A 27,159-nucleotide genomic window follows, 5' to 3' on the forward strand; every position below is an offset into this window, starting at 1 on the left:
TGTCCCTATTTTTAATATACTACAACATATTATCTACAAAGCTAAAAATTGGAAATATAGTACATTAAATTTCAGAGCAAACATTAAGATGCTTACCATAATATGGAAATGAAAGTGATATGCAGGAAAAGGAATAAAAAGAGAGTAAGTAAAGAGGGAATAATCTTTAAAACCTTTTCTAATGTTTAGATAGGAGTTTAATTTTTGCCTTACTTTTTACATTCTCTTATGTTATCTTAATTGCAGTGAAATAGTCAATGAGAAATGAACTGAACTTGAAATTTTCTTTTCAAAACAAATGATCTTCTAATTAGCTAATATTCAGAACACCGGAATCTTGAAGTGGCCAGTGTTATGTGAGCTGGGAGTTTTAGGAGAGACATTGATTGCTTCTATTAATATATCCATAGATGAATAGCCTATATTCATAGATCAATGTCCATAGTCTGGCTTTCAACTAAAGTTGTAAAGATGAAAACAATTGATGTTGTTTATAGGCAGAAATATGAAATGGGTAAAAATATATGGAAATATATTAAAATATTTATTAGGTGGGAGAGAGGTGAATAGAATGGCAACAGAGACAAGAGTGAGTGAAATGAGAAAAGTTAATCAGGTGACCTGTTTAATCCATTTATTTAGTCTTTATCAAAACTTCTCAAGTTTCTCCTAATTTTTTTCACTGTGATTTAATTACATGAAAATTATAGTATTTATTTAAGGCAAAAGAGTTATTAGTTCATTTTAGACTTATATTTATGTTGAATAGGATTCAGTTTAATGTGGGTATTTCTTTTTTTTTCCTTAAGGAATCAAAAATTTACACTTTCTTTTCCCTAAAATTCATGAGTTCTTTAAAAATCCTTTGAGACTATATCTTTATTTCCTGTACTGCTTCGGTTCAGTTTACACTTGTGCATGAAACTACCTCTCATTGTTATGGACTTTTTTAACCTTTGCTTTTAGTCAATGTTTTTTGAGGGGGAGTATTATGGGAAGATATAAAGGAACAAACCCTGTTTACATGAAGGGTCATCAGAGCTTCTTAAATTCGGTTGCAAATTCTTCTCAAATTGTGTTTCAAATTCATTTATCATCAGTTTGCTAGATTAAAGATGGGAAGGATTTCTAAAAGAAGTAATTAAGCAACTCTGAAAGACTTCCAGGAGCAATCCCTCTAAGCAAACAGATACAATTTCACTTTATGAATAAGTATCATTATAATAAACTGTTCCTCAGGACCCATTATATCTAGGCACATTTATATTATTTATTTCATTTAAGCCTCAAATTGTCCCATGAGATATTTTTACTTCATGAGGTGTCCTGTTCAGATATATTATTGACTTTCTTAGATCACATGATAAGAGGTGCCAAAGCTGGTATCCAAATCATGGCTTTGTCCCTAAAATCCTATTCTTTTTATCTATGGTAAAAAATGAATTTAAAAAACCCTAATACCTACCACGTCTTAGCTAGATGCTTCATCAAGGAGTTCCCATTAAACCACTTATCCTTTACTCCCAAAATATTGACTAATGGAGCAAAATGAAATGTGTGCAAAGATGTCTATCCTAAGACATTAGTGACTTATGGAGAGCAATTTCTTTAAATTTTTAATTAAAACAGTGATGCTGTAAGTATCTGAGAATTTGAGGGAAAATAAATTCTACTCCCAAAGTTTGTTTGAGACCTAAAGATCTCATTCTGTCCCAGAGCCAATGTCCCAGAGGCAAAGGTTTGAATTCCACCTTTGTGTTGTCTACCTGTGTGGCCTTGGATAAAATAGCCAAGAGATCTATCATTTTTAACTTTAATCTGAATGTTTTGTATCAGGTGGACATAGCCCCCTAAAGTATCTTGAGACCAAAGAACATATTTCACATTTTGCTTCATGTCTTAAGTTTTATTCCAAGGCAGAGAATATTATCTATATATTTTATTATTATTTAGTGAGTTTGTAGAACTTGAAGCAGTTTAATCACTCCTAAAAATGTCATGGAAATACTGCTTTAAGCTCCAGTTTCTTTTCTTCTTCATACTTAAACCTTGTTATTCACCATTGCCCACTGTATATATGCCCAAATCAAATTTTCTATACATTATTAATTCTTGGAAGGTGGACAAAATTCTGATTATTTCAAAATTATTATTCCTTCATTAATGGAGATAAGTTTGAGAGTCAGTTTTCCATATCAAAGGTAGTTTTTAATTGAGCATGCTGCTCAAACTTCAGCAAAAAATAGAAGCCATTCATCATACTTATGTGTGTATTTTATGGACTAAATAATTTTGTGGTTAAAACTTTACTTCTAAACAATGCATCTTTATCTATATCTAAATATATTCATATGATATATGAATTCGCAATGCAAAACCCACGCATACCAAAGGTCTACTGTAATTCCACTTATTTGACATTTTGTTTTGCAGTATCAATATATTCCACATATTGGATTTTCTCTATTGCAAAGAAAAAGGAAATAATAAAGGTGGGAAAATGTGTTCCATACATTTGTGGAAAACATATTTTCTTGGTTTTCAACTTACTTTCAAAAATAATTGTTTTAATATCATAATTCGTTACCAAGTATGCAATGATTATCCCCTACACGAAAAATGGAACAAGATGATGTTATAAAGGTGCAGAGTCTGAATTTTTTGTCATGATTGATATATGCACAATATCAAACATGTTATCAAGTAGAAAAATTAGTACAATGATCAATGTTAGAATAGCGAGATTTGCATCTTCAAAGGCTGTCCCTTGACTTTGTAAAGGAGTCATTGCCTATTTGGATCCTTTAGCTGACCCAGGAAAAGCTGCTTTAGTTCAGTGTGTCAGTGAAATACCGGGGTGTGGTTACACACTTTTGATAATAAGTACTAGGCACAGAGGTCATTTTCACATAAGAAGAGTAAATGTGTATGGCAAGAAAAAAATCCTGCCAGAATTACAGACCATTTCAACACTGGCTGACTTGTTGGAGAGAAAGAACTCATTTCCTTTCTCTCCTGATGTCAGTTACTCACCTAATTTACAGTATATTTACAATTAATACTGCATTATTTTTTCTAGCTATTGAAATTATTTTTTGGAAGGCTTACACCTCATGCAAGTGGTGTTTTTTGTTTTCCCTCTTTTGGCTGCCATCCTTCCCAAACTAAAGTTAAAACGTGGTACTTGGAAATTTCCAGTCCCCTTTTATCAGAAAAGAACTTTAACAGGTTTTTAAAGATATTAAGAGAAAACAAAGCCCTATTAGGGAATACTGTATTCATTGTTTTGCCCAGTGTGTTGCTATGAGTGGGTGGAACTTGTATCTGGGTTGATGTGTCATTTTTCTGAAAGTATGGAAATGTTTCTGGCATGAAAGAAGCATAAGAGACATTGAAAAAATAAACTGCAGAGTAGTCTTTGCACAACAAAGGTAGATAAAGGTCGTAACAAACTTTTTCTGAGCCATATGACTTAAAGTGCTTAAGAGGTCAGTTGAATAAGAGCTTGAATTAGAGCTCACCAACTTTGTTCTTCCTCATGAGTTTTACCCTCCATTCATTGCCCTTAACTTTCTCCCAACTCCACAGAAATCCACATTCCACCACTAGTTAGGCTTTTAAAAATGTTCATTTCTACAAGTGTTTAAAATTTGCAATAATTCATAGCCCGTCCCCAGCCACTCCCCAACCACTGTGTCCCAGAAATAGTATCATATTTCTGTAAATTAAAACTAGTCTCTGTACATGTGTGTGCATTTGAAAATGTATTTGCAATTTTATGGAAAAAGCAATTTTTACAAAAGGAACAAAAACTAGAGAATTTTGCATTTTGGGTGTTTTTTTTTGTATTTGCGCAGACCATTTTAGGATTTTCAGTCTCAACAAAACACTATTAAAACAAAGAATCTAGTAAAATAGTTGTGCATTTACTGCTAAACAATTCTAGCAATTTTATTAAGCAATGCCTTTATTATTTTTGAATATTCTTAACAGACTGGAACAAAACATTTTTTATTCAAAACAAAATATGCATACTGTACGCATGTCGCAGGGTTAAGTATGATGCAGAGATTAAAGTTCATTTGAACAAAAACAAATGCCTGGGGGAATTTCATAGCTATAAAGTTAATAACTAAATTTTGTTCGCTAAGAGGACATTTTCTATGGTTTCCTTCATCTCCCAGCTACACAGCAAACATATCTGAAGTGCACTTCCCAAGTGTAGTTAGAGACTAGGAAGGAATGTAAAGTGTTTTTTTATTATTTATTTATTTTGTTTGTTTGTTTTTTAAAAACAGCCCTTATTAACTCTTCCTTCCACTGATTCTACTGTAAACTCAAAGCCTTTTTTTTTAATAAAGCAAATTCATAGACACTCAGCAGGTGAAATGTTCCCACAAAAAGAAAAAAATACAAACAGAGCAATCAGATTTCTCTTCTTTTCTTCAAATATCTAGAGCATGTTATACAGTTTTTGCACTTGAATGAAAATGGCTAACCTATGTTTTTAAGTTCTTCTTTTGTGATAATGTAGAATTGCATACGCTTTATACCTGGAATAATTTAAAACCATATGTTGGGGAAATACTGGAGTAAAATTGTGTATATTCTGTATACTGCAGGTGTTTGAGCATCTCTACTATCTCCTCCACAATGATAAAGGGGGAGAAAGAAGTCCAGATTTGTGTTCTCAGCCTCTTTGTTCTTATTACAAAGGCCAAAATGGGCTCCTAGGTTACTGCAACAGAATTGAAATCACAATGAAAGCCCACATTCCGGGAAGGACTTGCTGCCTCTTCTCTCCCTGATTCTAGCTGGCCACTGCAAGCCACCTGACCAGTGAGAAAGGGCTGGAGACCTTGGGGAATGGAAGCTAGAGCAACATAGTTCATGATAGTTTTCTTTGCTTTTATTTTGTTGTCAACATAAATATGTGTTAAACTGTCTGATTCCACCTATTAGGGGAACACTTGTTTGTTCAGCTAAAAGGAACCCCCTTGTCTGGTCTGTTGCAGGTTTGCGCAACAGCAGCTCAGAGGCCCACCAGAACTTGCGCGCCTAGTCACTGTGGCCACACAGACAGAAGCAAGCGGATGTTGTCTGCTTAGGGGAGGGAAGAGGGCGAGGGGAGGAAAGGCTGGGAAGGGCACTGGTTCCCAAGGCAGGAGGGAGAGTTAGGGATTTTTTTTTATTTTTTGCTGTTTTCTCTTTTTTTTGTCTTTTTTCTTTTTTTATGATTTTTTTTTTGTTGTTTTTTGCTATACCACGAGGTCATAGCAATCATTCCTCTAATAGAAACTGACAGGACATAGAGACAAAACTATCTGATGAACACACTATGACTAGAAATATATATAGACAGTGAAAAGACTTAGTTTACCTCTGAGAAAGCATCCCCCAAAATAAATCCTGTATTAACAAGTGCAAAAAATAAACAGACAAATCAACCAAAACCAAAACCAAAGCAAATAAAACTTCCAAACATTAAAACACAGTGTATAAAATGGTGTGAGAAATTGAAGTCACTTGACAGCCTTTTAGTCAATAAAAAGCTGTGTTTGTGTCCTTGTTTGGATTCAGGCCCATCTTTTTAAATGTTACCCTAAAGGTCTTGCGAGAAGTGTTTGGAGGGTAAAAGCACCCAGTCTCTGTTACATCGGACAGCAGTTGCGTTTTCAGAGTGGGCCAGCAGCTGATCTGGTGACACTGTCCTTCCGCTGTTATTCCTCATTGGTCGAGCTTTCCTCCAGCGTGTTGATGCCTCCGAAGTTCAGCGCTGTGGTGTTCTGTGCTGCTGAGGCTGTGAGAACTGTATGTAAGAGAATCAGTACCAGAACACACAGTTTGAGTCTGCTGTTGCACAGTCTTGTTGCTGAGGAAACTGTGAGCGATGTCCTGTGACACGAGCTACTTTTTTCCACCGTCCCTTTGGATGGGTTGTTTGATTGCTCTTCTCTCCTGACATCACAGCATTCTGGTTCATCATTGGTTAGAAAGGTCTCGTAGAGCCCTGTAGGATAAAGAAAGTGAATGGTCAAAAAGAAAGGAAGACGCGAGAAGGAGCTCATAGTAGAGTAAAGCTGTTACTTTAATGTTCTGATCCACAAACTCTCACAAGCAATTCAACATTTTGTAGAGGAAAGAAAGTCAAGACAATCTGGGTAAATAGTAAACCATTCTCTCAAGCCGGTACTTTTAAGTTCCTCACTGTTTTCTTTTTATATTCCTGGTGGTCATCCCATGAAAGTTCTGAGTTGAGATGAATATAGAATAAAAGATGTCATTAGGTCAAAATCAGAACCTGAGGCTCTGGATCAACTTGGTGACCAAGGACATGCAACCATCCTTTTTCTTTAACAAGAATGTGATTAATTAATGCAATGTATAAAGTAACATCAACCAGCTATGCTAAATGAAATAACCAACGAGTCAAAATATCATAGCTGAGGAAACATTTTTCCAATCACTTCCTCTCCAAATCCTCACCATGTCTTATATATTCCTGTCTTGGAGGGATATAGAATGGGAATAATCATCTATACATCCAATCAGTGACCATTTCCTTTTGATTTATATTCTAAATATTTCTCTTACTCTTCCATTTGCCGTTCTGTTGATAACTGCCTAATGGGACCATTTGCAGCTTAAATGAGATAAATAATATAAATGTGCCTAGTATCTTTCTCCTAGACCATTGCAGAAGGAGTCTCAGTGCTCGGTTTTCTCCCCTTCCAACCTATCCTCCCTCCAGCATTGCCTTCCAGTGAATATCTATCTCATATCCTTACTGTCTTACTCTTACTCTCTCTTTTTTATTACCTCCTGGAGAGACTTTCTTTCTCTCTTCCTCTAAAATTGCAGATTGTTGTTATTTTAAAATTGATAGATGGAAAACTTTCAAAGTGGTAAAAAGAATAAAACAACTGGTTATCTATTATCTTCCAACCTTGTTTCTTGCTTATTATACATATATAAGGTATTATGTAGTTGCATAAGTCAGTTGTATCTCATTTTTTTTACTTGACCTAAACATTTTCTTACAAGTGATAGAATAAATTTTCTACACAAATTTTATGTTATACTAAAGACTGAAAAACTTAAAAATAAGGATAGAGTAATTGAAAGAATTAAATAAGATTTGATATATAAAGTGGTTGGCTCAGTGCTAGAACAGAAATATAACTTAAAAATTTAGCTACCATTAATAATAGCAGCTATTAATACTGCCTCATGACTCTACCTAAATAAAATCTAAAATATTCTTTCCTCTCTTTCCAGACTCATTGCTTTCTACTCCAACCATTCTGAACTGTTGGCTCTTCCCAGAATACATGGCACTTTCAACCATGCCTGTACCACTGCCCAAGCTGCTTTTCCTTCCTGGAATATCCTCCATCATCTAATACACCTATTCTCATTTATCCTTCAAGCTCAGTTCACAGAAAAATTCCCTCTGTGAAGCCTAAACTCACATGCGTGAGCTGCTAGTGCATTTTGTGTAACTTTAATGGAGTAATTAATTTTTTTCTTTTAATCACAATTGCTCATTTTGAAGAAATTTTTTCCCTTATTTGTCAACTTAAAAGCAAGAACAATATATTTTCAGCTTTGCATCCCCAATACGTAGCAGAATACCTGAAGAAAACAGATACTTAACAAGCATTTATTACATGAATAAACCCAATATATATTTATTTAATAAAAAAGAATCTATTAAATAGTATATTATACACTGCAATCTTCAGTTTCTTTGAAAGAAATGACCAAGATATCCTTATAATGATGCTTACAATATTCATTTCTTCTTAGGCATTCAAAGGTAAACTTCACCTTCGCCTAGGTAGAATATGGAAAAAAAACTGAATTAATGAGGTCTGCATCTGTGACATTTTTATTGTATGATATTTTCTTTTATCACATAAGATAACTCACTGGTAGACTAATCATTTATTGAAGTGTAAGTTTTCCAAAATTATATTCTACAATGAAAAGTGTTTACACTTGAGATTATAAGAATAGAAATTTAAAGGTTATTTCAATCCACATTTCAGAATGTTAATGGTCAGAAAATGTTTAACAACATCACCCAAATAAGAAGCTCTTGCAAGTTTGCTCAATAGCTAGCTTGCTGCTATATAACAAAACCATTTCAGAAAGGATAAGGCAGTTCATTGAGGCCAACATATGTATTCTTCTCTTTGACTAACAAAATGAAAACTCTATTTCCCCTGCCCATCTTTTAAATGAGTTTTTATTCAGTTACACATGCATTATCTTAACAAACAAATAATTTCACAAGACATTTTATGAAATTAAAAAAAAAGAAATCCTCCACCTCCACCATCTTAAAGTCTTCTTTCTCAGTGGCAAATATTTGCAACTCTTTTAGCTATTTCTGTATTAGCTCCATTTCTGTAAGCAACGTGCTTTGTGCTTTTCTTTAGTTTTTATTTTGTATATGAAGATAAACATCCGTTCTTCTGCTTCCTCCAGCTTATATGACCCTTTCCATCCCATCCTCCCACCCCCATTCTGCCCTGGTAGTGAGTTCAATATTTAATGTTTGCTTTATTAGGATATTGTAAAAAAATGTTTAACTCAGCAAGTAGCAAACTTTAATTTCCCATTCTTAAACCAACTTGTTTTTCCTAGAGCTGACATCTTGTAGTTTTCTATGTACTTATTAATTTAATCCCAAATATTTTATCAGTAGTTTCAACTAAGTCAGGTATTCTATCAGTTTTATCTTCCTGAAGAAATATTTCCTGAAGCCTTTTACCATCCAGACTGGTCACTTCTATGCCTGGTGCATAGCTATCAGCCCAAACACCCTAATGAATGATGTTCTTGAGACACCTGCTCTTCTCTTTTGTGGAATTCCTATTTCCTATATCATTTACCTCCTTTCTCATTTTGGTGGACCACAATATCTAGTACCTTCATGAGGAAAAGCTCATGGGAATAAATTTCTGAGATGATGTATATGCCTAAAAAAATGTTTATTTTTCTGTTTATTTAATTGATTGTTTGGCTGAGCATGAAATTCTGGTTTAGAAATGTGTATCCTTCAAGTGTGTTCAAGCATCACTCCAATATTTAGTTCTTAGAACTCTTGTGCCTGCCTTTTATTTTTTTTTTTTTGCCTTATCTCTCCTATATCACTTTATCCCTTTGCTCTGCTTTTGAGAGGATTTGATGAGCTTTATTGTACAATAGTTTTGAGGTTTTTCTCTTTTTTTCTTACTACATTTTAATTTTGAAGAGTACTGATATGTACTCTCAATGTTAGGGGTTTTTTTTTGGAAGTGTTCTCAATGGATAGATGCAATATATTCTTTTATTGCTCTCAGATATTTGCAGGTCTTTTATTTGTCATGTTTTATTTCCTCTCTGTATAGGCTCTGTTTTCTCCAAATCCCCCTTTTTATCTGTTTATCTCATTTTTTTAAACATGGGAAACCTGCACATTCTTGACTGTCTACCTACATGAAAAAGTGTTAGAATCTGGGCATCTAAGAAGGATTATGAGCCATGAGCTACATTGTAGGATGACTTGTCTCAACTATTTTGATGGAGAAAATTTTAAAATTATTTCCTTCAGGTTGTTTGGATTGCCCAGAAAATATTCAACATCTATTCAGGAGTGGGAAAGCCCAGCAGCCAGCTTCCTGAGAGCCAGGTCAGAGAAGCCGCTGGGAAAGGGGAGTCTCAACCTTCAGCATTCACTGCATCCCCATTTTGCTCCCCTTACCTTAATTCCTCCCCATGTCAACCAGAACAACCATGTTCTGCAATAGTCTCTAAAAATGTACTTCTCTTCCCACAAACAAATATTCCAAGTCTTCTCTCTGGGATGATGAAGGGGAAATTGCTAGGTTAGAGAGCGGGGCACAGGGAGTGGAGATCTAACACCTTCTTGAACAGATTCTCACCAAGTCCTTCTTATTTTACCGCATCCTCCAAACATCTTATGCTGTCAATTCCTGTCTCTGGAAAGATTCTTGGAATTTACAGAGCTATAGTTTATAAATCTTGTTGACTCTTGGTTTCCTCTCTGCTGCTCCTAGCCTTTAGCAAATCCTTTTGAATGCATCAATTTTCTTTCTAGTTATAAGAGGTATTTGGTTATTATCTCTTAATTCATTGTTCCATTCTTTTGGATTTATGCTTCAAAACAATTTCTGTTAGGTCTGCTTAGAAGATGTTACTGCTCTTTTTCTGTACATCATCCTGCTCTGTCTTTAATTCTGACAGATGGCTGTTTTGCTTTAAATATACTTTTTGAATAAATAAGGACATACAACTTGCCAAGTTCAGTATTTCTTGCTTTATGTGATAGTTGGTGACGTGCACCACTCAGAGCCCCCCCGGGGCACAAGGCTTGCCTTTCCATCTGGCATAGCTGCCAGCAGATAGATCCTGTCTCAGTGTCTCCCCAGAAATCACCCTTATATGAGGAAAGCAGTCTTACCTAAAATTTCTCAGCCCCTGGACAGCTGCTTCCCTAAATCAGGGCATCTGTGAAGAGCAATCCCAGCCTCAAACCTTAACCCTCAGCCAAAACCTCCTCCCTGACTCCCTCGCAAATATAGTTCCCAATGTCCTGCCCAGTAAACCTACCTATAGTGGCTAACTCTTCCTCATCATTCAAAGAAACTGTAAGAACAAATTTCCAAATAAAAATAAATAATTTCTAAAACAATAATCTCATTGCATATATATAAGTAATTAAAGTTAGAAAAAAAGCCCATTTTCAGCTAATGAAACATCGTTATGATATATTTTGCTCACTAAATGTTCTATTTGCAATAAATAATGAATCATTACCTGCTATTTGACATTGAATAATAATTACAGCAATTATTTCTCAATCTTCTATGAACCTCATGGAGTTTCTTTATTTTTTAAGGATTAAATAATACATATAAACAGTTTAGAACAGAACCTGGCAGATAGTAAAATCTCACATTATATTAATAATTCCTATTATAAATTAAGAAAGGGTTTGAAAAACATCTAATTAAAATTCTTTTTCTGCTTTCAATTATACTGACCCACTCACAGAAACACCTTATTTTTCATTGCTTAACACAATTATTCTAGCATGGTCATTATAAATATTAGTTAAGTAGAGGAAAGTCAAATATTCTCAAAAAATCCTTAGAATAAACACATGATATTTAAATATAATCCTTCATTACCTCAGCAATTCACCTTTATCATCTTTAAGTCCAAGGATATATGAGACTAATTTTTAAAATATTTGAACCATTAATATATTTCAATACATTTTTTGAACGCAAAAGTTTAGAAAACAATGAAGTAAAAAAATGTGGAAAATCACCCCAAATATGAATTTGTTAGAAAAGAAAAAAGAAAAAAAGAAGAAATGGTTGGAATTTGTTTCCCCAATTGTTTTATTAATATAGACATAACATATATATATATATATACACATACTATGTGGATATTATATATAGATTTCAAATATAAAATTATATTTAGCATGTGAGGTTGTACTTTATTATTCTTTATTTGATTTGGTATTTATTTTGTATTTTATGTGCATATTAAAATATACATATATAAAAGATATGTATGTATTTATGTATACATACATATACATATACATACTTAGTTATAGAAGCTTAGAAATGCTAGAATAGTTTATATAGTTTGGAACTTATAAAACTCTCTGGATATAATTTCTTTAAAGTAATTTTTATAATTCTATAGTTTCTCTCATGGCTATTAATCTACCAAGGTTGTTTTGAGTCAGTTTCAAGAATTCAAATTTCTCTAAAAATAACTTGTTTTTTGAGAGTTTTACACTTACTAATGTAGAGTTACACATAGTATCATCTCATTTTAAAACATTTTTATATCATCTTCCTCTTCATTAATATTTTATTTTTATTTTTATCTTTTTTACCCTGGATAAGACTTGCAAGATTTTTTTTCACTTTTATTTCCATTATTAAAGATACAACTCTTGAACATATCAATAATTATACTGTTTGTTAATCCATTGATTTTTTTATTTATGTTAATTCTTTCATCTTTTGTTTAATTTTCTCTTACTTTTTTTGTTGAATGAATGACATTTTACTCATTTAAATTCATTTTTTTCCTTAATAAATGGAACATTTATTGCTCTAAATTTCTCTCTGAGGACAGGTTTGACCAATTCTCTTAGGTTTCCATATACAGTGATTTAACATTTCCTTCTGGATCTTAATGACTTTAAAGAGTGTTTTACTGCTTTATTCTCTTTTAATTCCAATTGTTTGGTACACTTTAGAAAATATTTTGTCACTAATTCAGATTTTATTTACATTAATTCAAAAATATGACTTTTAAAAAGTTGATTTTCCCCAATTGTTTTCTTTGTGTTAATATAAAATTATATGTACATTCTATAACACTTGCAAGTGTTAACATTGGTTAACATTATTTAGTTTCTATGTCTATAATTTTGTCTATTCAAAATGTCATTAACTGAAAAATGTATCTTCAGCTCCTTCTAATGATTTATATACATATATATTTGGCTATTATGTCAGTATATACAGAAAATTCATAAATCTTTATATTTTTCACTGGACATTTACTAGTAATCAAGAAAATATGACACTCTTTGTTCTTATAAAGTATATATTTTTTGTTTTTGGTGATGTTTTGTTGTTGTTTTTGTTCTTGTTCCAGTTTTGAATATTTTTGTTTGATATTGATGTAATCTCTATTAGTACATTTTAGCACATCTATCTGTTGTTTTAATTTTTATTGTTCTCTTTATTTTATAGTTTTCTCTATACTATATTCCACATCTAAAAGTTTTACAATGGTTGGAAAGGAGAGTTTAATCAATTTACATTTATTTTGGATCTGTAGTGCTTGGCCTTGCTTTCATCACATAATAACATTTTCAACATTTAAGCATGTTTCTTTATCATTCCTTTTGTATTCTATTATATGCTATGTGAAAATGTTTAAGTGCATATATTTTATAATTTGTTAAATGCACGCTGTTATTAATTCTACTTGAACTTATCTTTTAAAAAATCGCACACATTTGAACGTACGTTTATCTAACCATCAAGATTATTGATAAGGAAATTAAAAGTTTACTTCAATTCCTTATCTCACAACCTCTTTTGTCTATAATCAGACATTTTATATTTATTTATTGTCAAATTACTAATATTTTATGACTTCCATCCTGGTGATTATTAAAAATATTTGCATACTGTTCTGTATCAATCTCAGTCAGGGATTATTTGGTTGCAATGAACAAAAATCCACTGGTGCTATAGCATGTTAAAAAAACAAAAACAGGTGGTGGGAGGAATATCAGAAAAATTCAAGCCTATTTCATAAAATAGTGTGGCCATCAAAAGTGGGTATGTCCTTCACCTGGATAATTAACCTGTTTCCTGCTGCACACCTCCACCCCCACCTTGCAGGCAAATCTTTGCTGCATTTTCATATATACGGGCATGAGTAACTTCATGATTTGCTCTCACAGTCAGTTGCTGGGTCCAATAATAGACTTCTGGGAAAGCAAATCTACTTGACATTTTTTTCTAGTCCAACTAGTTACACCAGAGAGAGATTCGCATATAACAAATAAAGCTGCAAATGTTCCTCTTGGAAAGAAGTAGGTGGCCTTAGTGTTTTTCCTCCTGGTCATTTGTGGTATTTTCCTCTTTGGAGCTTGTAGAATATCTCTTCTATTTTCAAAATTTAAAAAATATTTGCAATTTTGTCTAATTTCTTTAATTTTTCCAGAATGGGAGAACCACTTTTATCTTCCAAAGGAGTGTGCTTAAACTCAGGAAAGATATTTCCTATTATATCTTTGATTGTTTCTTTTTTAATTTCATGTTTGGTATGTTTTCAATTTATCACATCCCCTGTCATCATTTTTATATTCTTGATCTTGACCTTGTGCTTTGCCTCTGCATTCTTTCAAGCTTATCCTTCATTTTGGTTTTTCCAACTTCTCTATGCTTGATGCTGTACATGTATGCATATTTGCATTTTTTTAAGCTGCCCTGAAGTATTTTATTTTTTAAATCTAAATCTCCTGTGATTTTTTCCTGCTTTCCAGCCAAATTCCCATTCATTATTCTCTCCTTGTTTTAAAAGGTTTTTATGTCCTTGAATTTTATTGAGTAGATGCTAATAAAGTTATCCTTGTAGTAACTTTTCTCAAATATATGTTATTCTGCTTCTCAAACCCTGTCTTTTTTCTTTTAGGTACAGTATATTTTATTAAATTCCATATTTCACTTTAGGTGAGTTAAAGGTTGAATCAATTTCCCCAAAAGGCTTGTTAAAGACCTGAGTCTTAGTACCATGGAAGGTGACCTTATTTGACAACTGAGTCCTAAGAGACTTATTCAAGTTAAGGTCATTATGCAGGCAATAACCCAGTATGACTTTTTGATGCCTTTTGTTTTCTGCTTTTTGTTTGTTTTTTTGTTGAGAGTGATTATCTTTATATCTCTAAACAATATATTCATGCATCTATTTCTTATTCCAGTGACTTTATTTTTTGAAATTTTAAAAAAGATTTTATTTATTTGTTTTTAGAGAAAAGGAAAAAGAGGGAGAAAGAGAAACATCAATGTGTGGTTGCCTCTTTCGTGCTTCCTACTGGGGACCTGGCCCACAACCCAGAGCAAACCTCTTCTGACTTGGAATCAAACTGGCAACCTTTTGGTTTGCAGGCCAACACTCAATCTACTGAGCCACACCAGCTAGTGCTCTTGGTTCTGTGATTTTAGATTATAGCTAATTATTCTCAACTGACAAAGCTAAGTAATTTCATGTCACTCTAGTTCTCTCTGACCCTATTAACCCCCAGATTTGGTCAGCCATTGTTTTTGTTTTAAAATTACAGTTACATTTACTGTGTTTTTGTTCTACATGTTAATTTTGAAGAATAGAAGTAAAAGAATCCTTAGAATTACTTTAATTTTATTTATTGACAATATTATTCAAAGTATTTTAAACACAGGGTAGGCAAAAGTAGGTTTATAGCTGTTCTTATGAAAAATAATATAATTCATAAATAATAATACAAGTTGCATACTCACAACTGTAAACCTATTTTTTCTACCCTCCTATTAGGTAAAATTATCACTTTTTATACTATATTAATTGATAAAATGTATGAAAATTTTAGATGGCTTTATATTTGAATCATGATTCTCTTGCACATTTTTGGAGGTTTTAGTTTTATTTTCAGGTAATCAGAGAAAAACAATATGCCTTCAGCCCTATTTATCCCTATATCACTAACTCATCCAGTTTCATAATCATATCAATTTCAACGTTGAAACACAAACAGATTATTTTTATTGAACAGATATTATCTTATGATTTATTGTTACTATATCACCAATACTAAGATTCTGTATTATCCTCTTTCATAATTACTTTTTTGCTCTATTGCATTAAAACTTTAATTAATTTTTCAGATATATGGAAAGTTAACTTTCAAGAGTATATGTACTTAACAAACTTCATTCTCTTTGAAAGATATTTTACCTGGGAATAGCATCCTACATTTATCTTTTTCTTCTAATAACTTTGGCAACATTATTTTATTGTGTCTCAGTGTCCAGCATTGTGTATGAAATTCTGATTGTATTTGTTTCTTATATATGTCAAGGTCTGTCTGGAAAAAGTTCAGCCATTTTTAATATAGTGAGAATGGTTTGCATAACATCAATGTAACCTGGCAGCAAAGAAGAGTGGACTGGAATGGACATGAGTGAACAATGACAACTTCGCTCTACTAGTACGCGTGGGCAGTAGATGCTGTTGAGTGACCATGTGTACTGGGTGGCTGTCACATTCAAAATAACTGACCGAGTAGAGCAATGAATCTGCATCAAATTTTGCATTAAGCTTGAATACTCCTCCATGGGAATTATTCTGATGATTCAGAAGGCTTTCAAGCATGATGCAATGAGTGCAGCACAAATAAAAGTGTGGCACAAATGCTTCAAAGATGGTGGAGAATCTGTTGAAAGTGATTGTTGTCCTGGTAAGCCTGCAACAAACAGAACACCTGAGAATGTTGAACGTGTACTGACTGCAATCAATAAAGCTCAGCAACTGCCCCTGCGAGAACTAGAAGCTGATCTCGGGATTCCAAAAATACTGTGTCCAAGGTTTTGATGTAAGATCTTGGCATGAAATGTGCCGTGGCAAAATTTGTTCTGTGGCATCTGCTATCAGGGCAGAAGGAACATCATGCTGCAGTTACTAATGACTTGATTCAAACTGCTACGAATGAACCAGACTTCCTCAAGAAGATCATAACCAGAGATCAATCGTGGATCTATGGCAAAGATCCAGAAACTAAGGCCCGGTTGTCCCAATGGAAATCACCTGATTTTCCATGCCCAAAGAAGGCGTAGCAAAGTCAAGCAAGATCAAGACCATGTTAACTGTTTTTTTGATTGGGAAGGTGTCGTCCATCATGGGTATGCCTCTCCAGGACAAACAATTAATAAGGAGCACTACCTCAATGTCCCTCGTCATTTGACAGATGCAATACAACAAAAATGGCTGCAGCTATAGGCAACTGATGATTGGCAGCTTCATCACAACAACATGCCTGCTTATGCGTCACCTTTCATGCAGAGATTTTTGGTAAAACATAAAATCACCCAAGTCACTCAGTGTCCTACAGCCCAGATTTGGTGCTCTGTGACATCTGGCTTTTCACAAAACTAAAATCATCTTTGAAAAAGAAGAGATTTCAGAATGTTGATAAGATTAAAGAATATGACAGGGCAGCTGATGGGGATTCCAACAAAGGATTTTTCAGAGTGTTTTGAACAGTGAAAGAGGCACTGGGAGAACTTCATGCAGTCCCAAGGTGCCTACTTTGAAGCAGACTGAAGCATCATTGTCCTACATATAATGTTTCTTGTATCTTCTTTAATAAATGTCTCTACTTTTCATAGTATATGGATGGATACTTTCTGGACAGCTCTTGTATTGATGTTGTATCAAATTACCACAAATTTAACAGTTTAAAACAATACTCATTTATTTACTCATAGTTCTGTAGGTCAGAAGCTAGAAGAGTTGACTAGTTTCTCTGCTCTGCGATCACAAGTCCAAAATCAAGATATTGGCCGGGCTGAGTTACTTTTTAGAGCTTATAAAAAAATTGCTTTAGAGTTCATTCAATTTGTTGGCAAAATTCACTTCTCTGTGAGTGTAGGACTGAGGTCCCAGATTCCTTGCATGCTGTTAGCCAGGGCTGTTCTCAGCTTCTAGAGCTCGTCTATTCCCATTCTTTGGCTCATGGTCCATTTCTCCAATTTCAATGCCAGCAAAGGTACATGGAATCTTTTTCATTCTTCCAGTCTCTCTGACCTCTCCTTTTACCATATCTTTCCTGTCTCTTATGTGGTGTCTTCCTAACTGACTCTTCTGCCTTTTGTGTCTTTCGGGGACTGAGTAATTAGATTGGGCCCATCCACATAATACAGAATAATCTCCCCACCTCAACATCTATAATCTTAGTGTATCTACAAAGCCCCTTTTGCTATGTAATACATTCAGAGGTCCTGGAGATTAGGTCATGGCCATCTTTTGAAGGGGGCATTTTTAGTTTTATCATACTCCACATTTTGACCCCCAAAGATTTACATCCATGTTACATGCAAACCACATTCACCCTGTCCAATGTTCCCAAAGTCTCCACCCAATACAGCATCAGCTCAAAGTATAGAAATCTCCTCTAAGTCTCATCAGTTTTAAATCCTCAAATATCATTATCTAAATCACCTAAATTAAGTATGGATGTAACTCTGGGTATAATCCACAGTGAGATAAAATTTCTTTCCATCTGTGAAACTAGAAAGCAAGTTATCTGCTCTCAACATACAACAGTGAGGCAGATGTAGGCTAAGAATTACAGACATTCTGCTTCAAAAATAGAGAAAATGGAAGTATAAAGGAGTCCAAATTGATTTTTGAAATCCAGCTGCACAAGCTCCATTAGGTTTCCAGGCCTGAGATGATCCTCTGTGATTCTCAGCTCTATCTTCTAGGTTCCAAACTTTGCCCTCTGCTTTATCCTTCCTTGTTTATGAACAGTAGTATATGTGTGCAGCCAACGAGTTTCATTAGCATGTTTCCTGTCAGAGAGTTTTGGAAGTCCAACAGCCTTCCTTAATTTTGTCCTGTCTCTGTACCTTTCAGCCCAAGCTGGAAGTACTTTTGCTGTTATAAAATTCTCAATAACTGTGAGACTCTTGTCTATGTCATAGGGATTCACTGCATTAGATAAGAAGCTCTTCCACAAGTCTTTCCTAGAGCATCCCTTTTCTATTTGTGGCTATTGCTCAGATGTCTGAGGGGATCTTCAATCTCCTCAAAAGCCTTTTGTGTAACTTAACACTCTGGCCTTTCAAACTTTTTGAGGTATTAAAGTGTTCGTATAGCCACATCTTCAGGTGTTTTGTTTTCTCAAGAGCATGCTTTCCTGACAGCAATTTTTGAAATTTCTTGCCAACTTGGTAGACTAAAATTTTCCCAAATCATTCAATCACAAATTCTTATTGTTTTACAGTTCTCTCAATTTATCTTTCTCTTTTTGAATTTTACTATAAGCATCAAGAAGAAAAAAGTCACACCTCAAACACTTTGCTTCTAATGTTTACCTCCTCAGCTTATAGAGCCAACTTCACCCCTTACCCTCTCTGCTTTCCCTATAACTGCAGGACAGTTACCAATTCTGGTAAGCTTTCTCATGCTATACATTATGTTTCCAATTTCCATCAACATATTTCTCACTTCTTTCTGATCCCTCACCCACAGTCTCTAATGTCCCTATTTCTATTGACATCCTGTTCAAAGCAATCTCGGCTTTTTCTAACATGTTCTTAAAAATCCTTTCATCTTCCACAGCCACTTCTACATTTCTAGGCATTTGTTACAGCAGCACTAAACTCCTAGTTACCAAAATCTCTTTTCATTCTATAACTGCTGTTAAAAAATTGTCACAGACACACTGGCTTACAATGGAACTCATTTATTATCTCACAGTTCTGTAGGTCAGAAACCTGGGTTGGTGTGACTGGATTCTCTACTCTAGGTTTCCTGAGCCTGAAATGAAGGTGTTGGCCTTGATTATCAAGGCTGACAATGAATAGCAGAGTTCAGTTTCATTTGGTTGTAGAAGTGAGATCCCTGTGTTCGCTGGTTATTGACTGGAGAGTCTCAGCTTCTAGAGGCTACCTGCATTCCCTAGCTCATGGCCTTTTTCTCCATCTTAAAATCTAACAACAGTGGGTTGAGTTCTTACCATGCCTTATATTTCTCTAATATCCTTTATGCTTCATCTTTCTGGCCAACCCTTCTGTGTTCTGTGAATTACATGGATCCACTTGGATAATCCAGGATAATCTCCCTATTTTAAATTCAGCAGATTAGCAATCTTAATTCCATGTGCAAAATCCTTTTTTTGCTGTGTAATGTAGCATATTTACAAGTATAATATCAAGGGAGAGCATGGGGGCCAAAACCCTGCCTACCACACTGATATTAATATTCTCATTTCATTGAGGGCTTCAGTTTGTTATTTTCTATGAAACCTCTTTGAATACTCCATAAATCTTTTGTACTCTAAAATTTCAAGAAGATATGCCTACACGTGGTTTCTTTATAGCTCCTTTTGCTGGACCTTTTCTATCTGAAACCATGGTTTTCTTCTACTCTTAAGAAATTCTTTCAAGCATTTGATAATTAATAATTTCCTCCACTTCCACCTTTTTTTCCTGTCTTTTTGTCCCCTCATAAACTTTATATTTGGTGGATCCTCATCCTTTCATATAACATTTTAACCTCTTTACACTTTCAATCTCAAGCTTGTCCAAAAGGCAAAATTCTACTTAAAGTGAATAAATGGAGATCAGGTAAACAAATTGCAGCTCCTTTCCTATGAGCCAAAAGTCACGAGAAAGAAGGCTTCCTCACATTCATCTGAGTAGCTCATTGAATGCCTTCTGAAAGTAGATCCTGGAATTTGTAGGCAAATACCACCATTATACATGTAAGAATGGGGATGACCAATTGGCTCAGATGTCTTATCATAGTCTTTAATCCATCAGGGATTTTGTGGTGTTTTTATTTTCCTGCTCTCTGTACTTCCCAATAAACAAAGCAAGATCATCAAAGGGACCAATTGGAAGGACAGTTCTCAGTTCGGCTTGGTCTTTTCCAGCACCTGCTCTGAAGGCTTTCCTAAATCTGGCAGTATTCCAAAGTGGTGCATCTATATTTTCTCTTCTATATGTATTTTTAAGTCTTTGTTTTTATCAATATCTTATTTACTAGGTTTCATTAATTCAATGACTGTATCTTACTTTGTAGTTTTTACTTCAATTTCAATAAGGTTTAGAGACAGATGGGGAGTAAAATTTTGGCTTCAGCTTGTCAATTTGAACAGAAGTCACACTCATATTCAGATACAATGGTTCACTCATTATAAAGACAAAATTTTATCATCATGTAAATTATTAGTGTGGCAGAAAATAGTTTTTGAAATTAGTATTACAACTTTAATATCTCTTCATTTTACATTTGCCACAATAGTGATTTCACATGGCTATAACCTAGGATATACTTAGAAATAACTGGTATTGAAATTGTGTCCACTTTTTTCAAAAAGTGAGGTTAATAAAATGTGATCTCTGGTGAATTTGCTAATTTTCTATGGCTAATTTAAAATTGGACTGGTAAAATGATATAAAATTAGAGGTCAAGAAAAAAAATCTAGAAAACAATTTCCAAATCATAGTGACCATCTGCAAAAGGAATTAGATTTAGGAATGTCTACATATGTATACAATATTGTTTTTAAGCATGGACAAATTTTTAGTAATTAAGGTATACATTTTAAAAGGATTCTTTTTTTTAGGGGTGTAGGGGCAGGTATGTCAGATATGTATGATGAATAAAATCTAGCACCACTTTTACATCTAACTAATATTAATAGCATTATATTTACCTTTCTTCTAGTTGACATTATTGAGAGTAAAGATCTCTCATTTACTCCATCCTGGCACTCTAAGCACCTAGCAGGTTACTTATCTCCAAAAGAACATAAGTATTTGTTCAATGAGAAGAAGGAACCAAGGAATAATGCATGCACTAATACCTCAAATTTTAACAGAATGTTTTAATCAATTGAATATATTAGATAAGAAAGCAAATCAATGTAATCTACTAATAAAATATAAGTACATATATCAGAAAGAAAAGTGACACAGACTCTGAAGAACAAGCCATACAAATACTTTGTCCTATAAAGGCCAGTCAGAGCTGAAAGCTATCTATACATTACATAGAATATAGGTTGCTCTAAAAACTGAAAATGACACTAATTGAAATTAAAATCAAAGGCTCACATTAAAAGGGCAAGCTCCTTCTACAGAGAGTTCACTCATTCATTAAAACCCAAAACTAAGTTGATTAATATGTTGGGCATTTGAAATATCTTGAAGCTAAGCAGAGAATTTCCTCAACAATGGGTCCTAGAGTTTTCCAGGACTTTACTGGAACAAAGACTCTTTTCAGTCAGAGAAAATACAGCTTCAACAGAAACCTAACAAGTGCTGTTAAATATCATATTTCACATTGTTATTTTCCCCCAAATGCTTACAGTGACTTTTTTTAATTATGAAAAATTTATTGTAAGAAACAAGAAAAGAAACAGTAATGGATAAAGAAAATAAATGCTCACCAAATATATCATTTAGTTTTCAGCCACATCCCTAATGAATCCTTATATAGTTGCCTTCACGAAGACTACAAGGCGGTGTGGAAGAAAGCCATACAGATTACTGGAGGAGAGGTTAGCACACCAGAGAGCAGCTGTTTGTATCTGCATGGGCCTCAGAACAATACAGGATCCAAGGTAATCAGTACTGATGGGATAGAAAGATTTGCCCTTCTTTCTATTCTGATAAGCTACCTAGTACCAGGGACTCCAGGTAGATCTCCTTTGCTTTCCTGTGATTGGATGATAATCACATGTGAAAGGAATGAAAACTCTCAACTCCTTCTCTTCCATCGCTAAGAACAAAGTAGTGTTGCAAGATGCCTTCACTTTTCTGGTTAAATTGTTCTCATAGGCAGGAAGAGTGTTTAAAGGAATTTCACGAAGTACATTCAAGAATACACAGAAATTTGTTAAAGTTTGTCATATGAATCTACACTACAACAGGATGTGAAAAAATTGGATCTCTATCATGGGATGTTTCTGTGACTTCCTGTTGAGCGACAGCTCGTTTAGCATTGTTGCTCAAGAAGCTGCATGAAGAAAACTATATGTTCCTTGTTAAGAACAGTACCTATTATGTTCTATTTCTCTTTAATTTTGTTATTTTTCTCTGGAAATGGCTCTGTGGGGCTCACATATTGTAAATCAGTATCATTGTTTAGTATATATACCAGTCTTTTTTTTAAATTTAGAAATCCTTGGCAACTATGACTCTGTTAAGGAAATATCCTTGAAAACAGGAAACTATGTAAATAATTCTGCGGCTGCAGTATCTCAAACCATGAGTTGTAATTGAAGAGACAGTTTTGTTAATGCTTTGATCCATCAATGTACTTAGAGTACGAACAACACTTCCTGCTTTTCTTTCTAAAGAGAAAACCAGACTTTCTGTATAATCACAGAATACATGAAAATTATCCTAACGTCTGTGTATACTCATGCATACATAGACACATGTTAATGGCTTCAAGGCATGTAAACACCTCATAAATAGACCCTGACTTCAAAAATATGCTTTCTTTTCAATGAGTTTAGGGCAAATCATTTTCCTAATTTGATGCACCACTTTTTGAAACATTAAACGGGAACAAAAATACAGTTGTGATTTTAATCAAAATGTTTTTACTCAAAACAAATGCTAAAACTTAAGTTGGCAATATGCCAATTCTAATGAAAAGCAAGTATTCTAAAACAGTTTGTGGATCAGATAAGAAAATCAGTCTCAGTATTTTAAAATCAATACTAACTTTAACAAAAAGAATATTAAATAAATTAGCCACTTTTATTTGCCATATTTGAATTAAATTGACTTCTGGTAGTTTCAATATTTAATGTAGGACATTAAAATGAAAATAAAATAATATAACAAAACAGAAGTTATAAAAACATTGGAAGCAGTGACATTAATAGCAGGCAGGTAGGGGTTTGGGGGACAAAATGTAGTTCCATTTGAAGAATATATCACTCAGTAGAATGCATTCTTCCATTAAAAATATAGTGGTATCTAATAGTCACATGTATTTTCTATTGAGTGAGATTCTAGAAGATCATTTGCCAAAGGGAATATCTTGGACAGTAGTATACTAATTGTTTCTTCTCCTAGTTTCAATGTCAGGTAGAGTGGCATAATTTTGATTCCTTTCATCCAATAGTGTCTTGAGTCATTTCTATGTCTTTCTTCCTGACAGTTGCCCTCTGGAATCATAGGTTTATACCTGCTATTGAGGAAATGAGACTCAAGTTTTAACATAATGCAAAGGAGTTTGATAATGGTTGCTAATTTTTCAAAGAATGAGTTTAAAGTGATAGAGATATGGTATAAGGAAATTATTCTTTCTCTTTTTGGAGGGCAAATAACAGGATTTACCACTCAGTGACAACTCTTATTTGAAAGACCTAGAATATCTGTTCTACCTGTTCTTCATAATGAAAAAATAGTCATTCTTTCAATAGATTAGATATCTGCTGTCTTCTGACTACATTTATGTAAGTGTGTTTAGCAAGACCTATTAAACTGAGAAAATATCTATGAATAATAATACAAATGAATTTTGAATTTTTATCTCCCAGCAGGAACAAAATCAATATAAAGCAATGCATTGAGTGAGAAGCTGGGCTTCTTGGGTCCCCTCCACTTTGCATTTACAGTGTTTTATATGTCAACTATTCTACATTATTCTAATTCAACAACCATTCTGTCATGACAGAAAGAGAAGCAAGGAAGAAAGAAAAGATTATGTTTTAAATTAAGAATTAGACAATGAGGGGCAATATAATAGAGAAATAAAAAGCACCAGTGTAAACAAGTTCTAACACTATTATTTAAAGAATTGAAAAAAAAAATGTGTAAATATTTTACTTATAACATTAACAAAGAGTCATTATAATACCCAGTGTCCACAAAGGAATGAGGAGTGATACAGCACACTACTGTACCACTACATTGAATCTATGTTATTATGAACTTTCTGAATTTTTGGCAATAAATATCAAAAGCCTCAAGCTTTTATGTGCCCTTTCACCTTCCAAGTCCTATTTAATGAACTTAAGGAAACAAATCAGAAGTGCATAAAAATAAGTATGCATATATGATCATAGTAGCATTTTACATAGCAAAAAATATAAATAAAAAGCCCTACAATTAGTAAGACATAATTTACATTATACCTTATGACTTATGAAAATATTAAATTGTGCTGTAGAAGTATATTTAATAATTTGGAGCACTATTCATGGTACAAAATGTTTTACCCTTGGTAGTATGTTATGTTTTCCCTTATTCTTTTCTTTGTGCTTATGTACATATACTAAATGTTTTTAAGTGATTAATGATATATTTACTAACAAATATAACAATAAATATAACTTTACAGAAAGAATGCTGTGAGTTTTTAATATATTTGACCAAAATGGTTAGATTGTCAAAGAAGTACATCTTTTTTCTTACTACATTTGGTGGCACAGCTACAGTAAGCTCTGCATTTAAGATGAAGCTGCCTTGAACTCTTATGTGGTACTTACCAGCAGAGCCCTGCTGGAAAATTCACTGGGTCTTCCTTGGTCTCCTTGGTGACAGGAGCAGCTGTTGTTTAGTTTAGGGAACATCTATTGTACCTTCGGGGTGAACAGCACCCAGATTTTATTTGAAGGAATAGTTCTCCCCTCCTTGCCAGATGCAGTGCAGGTGGGGCTGATCTAGTCCCTCCAGATGCAGAAGGGCCCCTGAATAACCTGAATGACCAGGGTATTCCATCCTCCTGCTACAAGGATTGCTACAGTATAGGGATGCGACTTCAGTCAAAACTGTGCAGTTCCAAGGTGAGACTTCTGTGAAAATTATTGGGAATGAGGTGATCTCTTTCTGTTGCAGTTTCTAAACTGTGAGGTTATAAATCTTTAGCTGCTAGTGAATTCAACTAACAAAGAGAAAAATAGAGCTTAGGGAAAATGGGGAAAAGAGCTGAAGCTAGATTTGGAGCCAGAACTAGAGAGAGATGTGTGCATATTTACATCTATTTTCCCTATGTATTTCAGTGTATCAGTATATCTACATATGTCAACTCTATCATCTATCTATCATCTATCTATCATCTATTTGTCTCTAATGAATAATATATGCTGATATTTATCTATGGACATTTCAATTACATGAACCAATGAATCCTCTTTTTGCTTATGTCAGTTTTAATTAGGTTTCTACCACTTGCAAGAGTCATCGCCAACACATATATTCTCCTCACAGAGACATCGTGAAGATTTAAAGAGATGGCATATCTTAAGTGCCTGGCAGAGTGTCTTGTGCATACTGATCACTCACAACTAGTAGTGATGCATAACAATGCTGGAAGTAGTATAATAATAGTGGTTGTGACATATATACAGTACGGTAGCCTAGAAGCTATGAATTAAATCTTCATCATAGATTGTATCTGTGTTTAAGAAATAATCTGTTTAAACCTGGGGAAGTGTAGTTACTCTGTATTCCATTTTCATCTCTGTAGATGTGTGATAACAACACTCTCCATACTTAAATTCCAGAAAAGTTATGGAGATACAGTGAATTGTTCCCTTCTTGCTTTATACTTGTTAATACTTTATATGTAATGCCCCCAGTCCACCATTTATTTAATTTGTTTATTTCTGCAGATGAACATTGTTTCTCAAGTTATGAACCATGTTTAATAATCCTGTGTCTACCAACACCATCTAATACAATGCCTGGTACAGAGGTTCGGTTGGCAAATGAAAGCCTCCAAGATGTCTCCAAAGCCTGTGACTATCTTTTAACATGACAAAAAAAGAATTAAGGATGCAGATGAAATTACAATTGTTTATTAGCTGAACTTAAAATAAGATAATCCTGGATTTTGGAAATGATATTAGTCACCTGAACTTTAAAAAGGGGAGAAGGATGTCGAACTCTGGGTGAGAGATGTGATGATTGAACAAGTTGTTTCTCCATTGCTGATTTTGAACATGAAGGAAGAGAACCACAGCCAAGGAGTATGGGTGGCTTCCAGAAGCTGGGAATATCCTTGGTGGTCAGCCATCAAGAAAATGGGTCCTGCAACAGCAAGGAACTAAATTCTACCAGCAATGTGAATAATCAGGAACCAGATCTTCTGCGGGCACCTTGATTTCGGCCTGGTGAGATCCATGTCCAACATATGACCTACAGAATTGTGATATAATTCATTTGTGTGGTTTTAAGCCACTAAGTGTATGGCAATTTATTAAAACAGCAATTGAAAACTAATGCAGAGGGTCTTTAGGAAAATTTTTTGAGTGAGTGAAAATGTAAGAGAAAGTACTCAGGGGAAAGAACACAGAACATACAATTTTATATACACCCACTATCTGTATTCTTAGATATCTCTCTCTAGTATAGTGAACATTTTATAGCAAAAGTAGGAAGAGTTTACAAACCTCTGGAGTCAAGCTTGTAATGATAAAGCCACAGCTAAGAGAAGGTAGGCTACTCCAGTTACAACATAAAGGTCTGGTGAAGAAGAGCAATGAACTATGTTAGATAGGAAGTTAGATGTATTGGCTTCTACTGCTGGCCTTTGTGTGAATTTAGGGAAGCTACTTAATTTCTCTAATTTTTAGGGTTTTTTATCTACACAAATTTTTTATCTACACAACTGTTTTATCTAAACAATTTTATATAGATATAATTGTTTAGCTATCATGTTGAACAAACATGAATCAAGAAAGCCCTGCCTCCTTCTTCATTCCTGCAGACATCAAGTGGTCACCATATGCATTCTCAACAAAGCAGCCGAAGACATCTCAATTCTCCATAACAGTCCACACCCAGTAGTCCATGGGGCCAATGTGAA

General features: G+C 34.0%; 1 protein-coding gene across 1 annotated transcript in view; it reads right to left on the minus strand.

Annotated features, from left to right (window-relative positions):
- Positions 1–4,000: 4,000 nt before the first annotated feature.
- The window catches only part of NALF1 (NALCN channel auxiliary factor 1), a 608,806-nt gene continuing 585,647 nt past the window's right edge, over positions 4,001–27,159 (minus strand). Inside the window, exon 3 of the mRNA XM_054574383.1 lies at positions 4,001–6,010. Within this exon, the coding sequence (XP_054430358.1) occupies positions 5,721–6,010 (290 nt within the window). The 3' untranslated portion in view covers positions 4,001–5,720. The remainder of the gene's footprint in view (positions 6,011–27,159) is intronic.

Source organism: Pteronotus mesoamericanus, unplaced genomic scaffold, assembly GCF_021234165.1.
Source record: "Pteronotus mesoamericanus isolate MK-2021 breed Mesoamerican mustached bat unplaced genomic scaffold, CSHL_Meso_final contig_26, whole genome shotgun sequence".
NCBI lineage: Eukaryota > Metazoa > Chordata > Mammalia > Chiroptera > Mormoopidae > Pteronotus > Pteronotus mesoamericanus.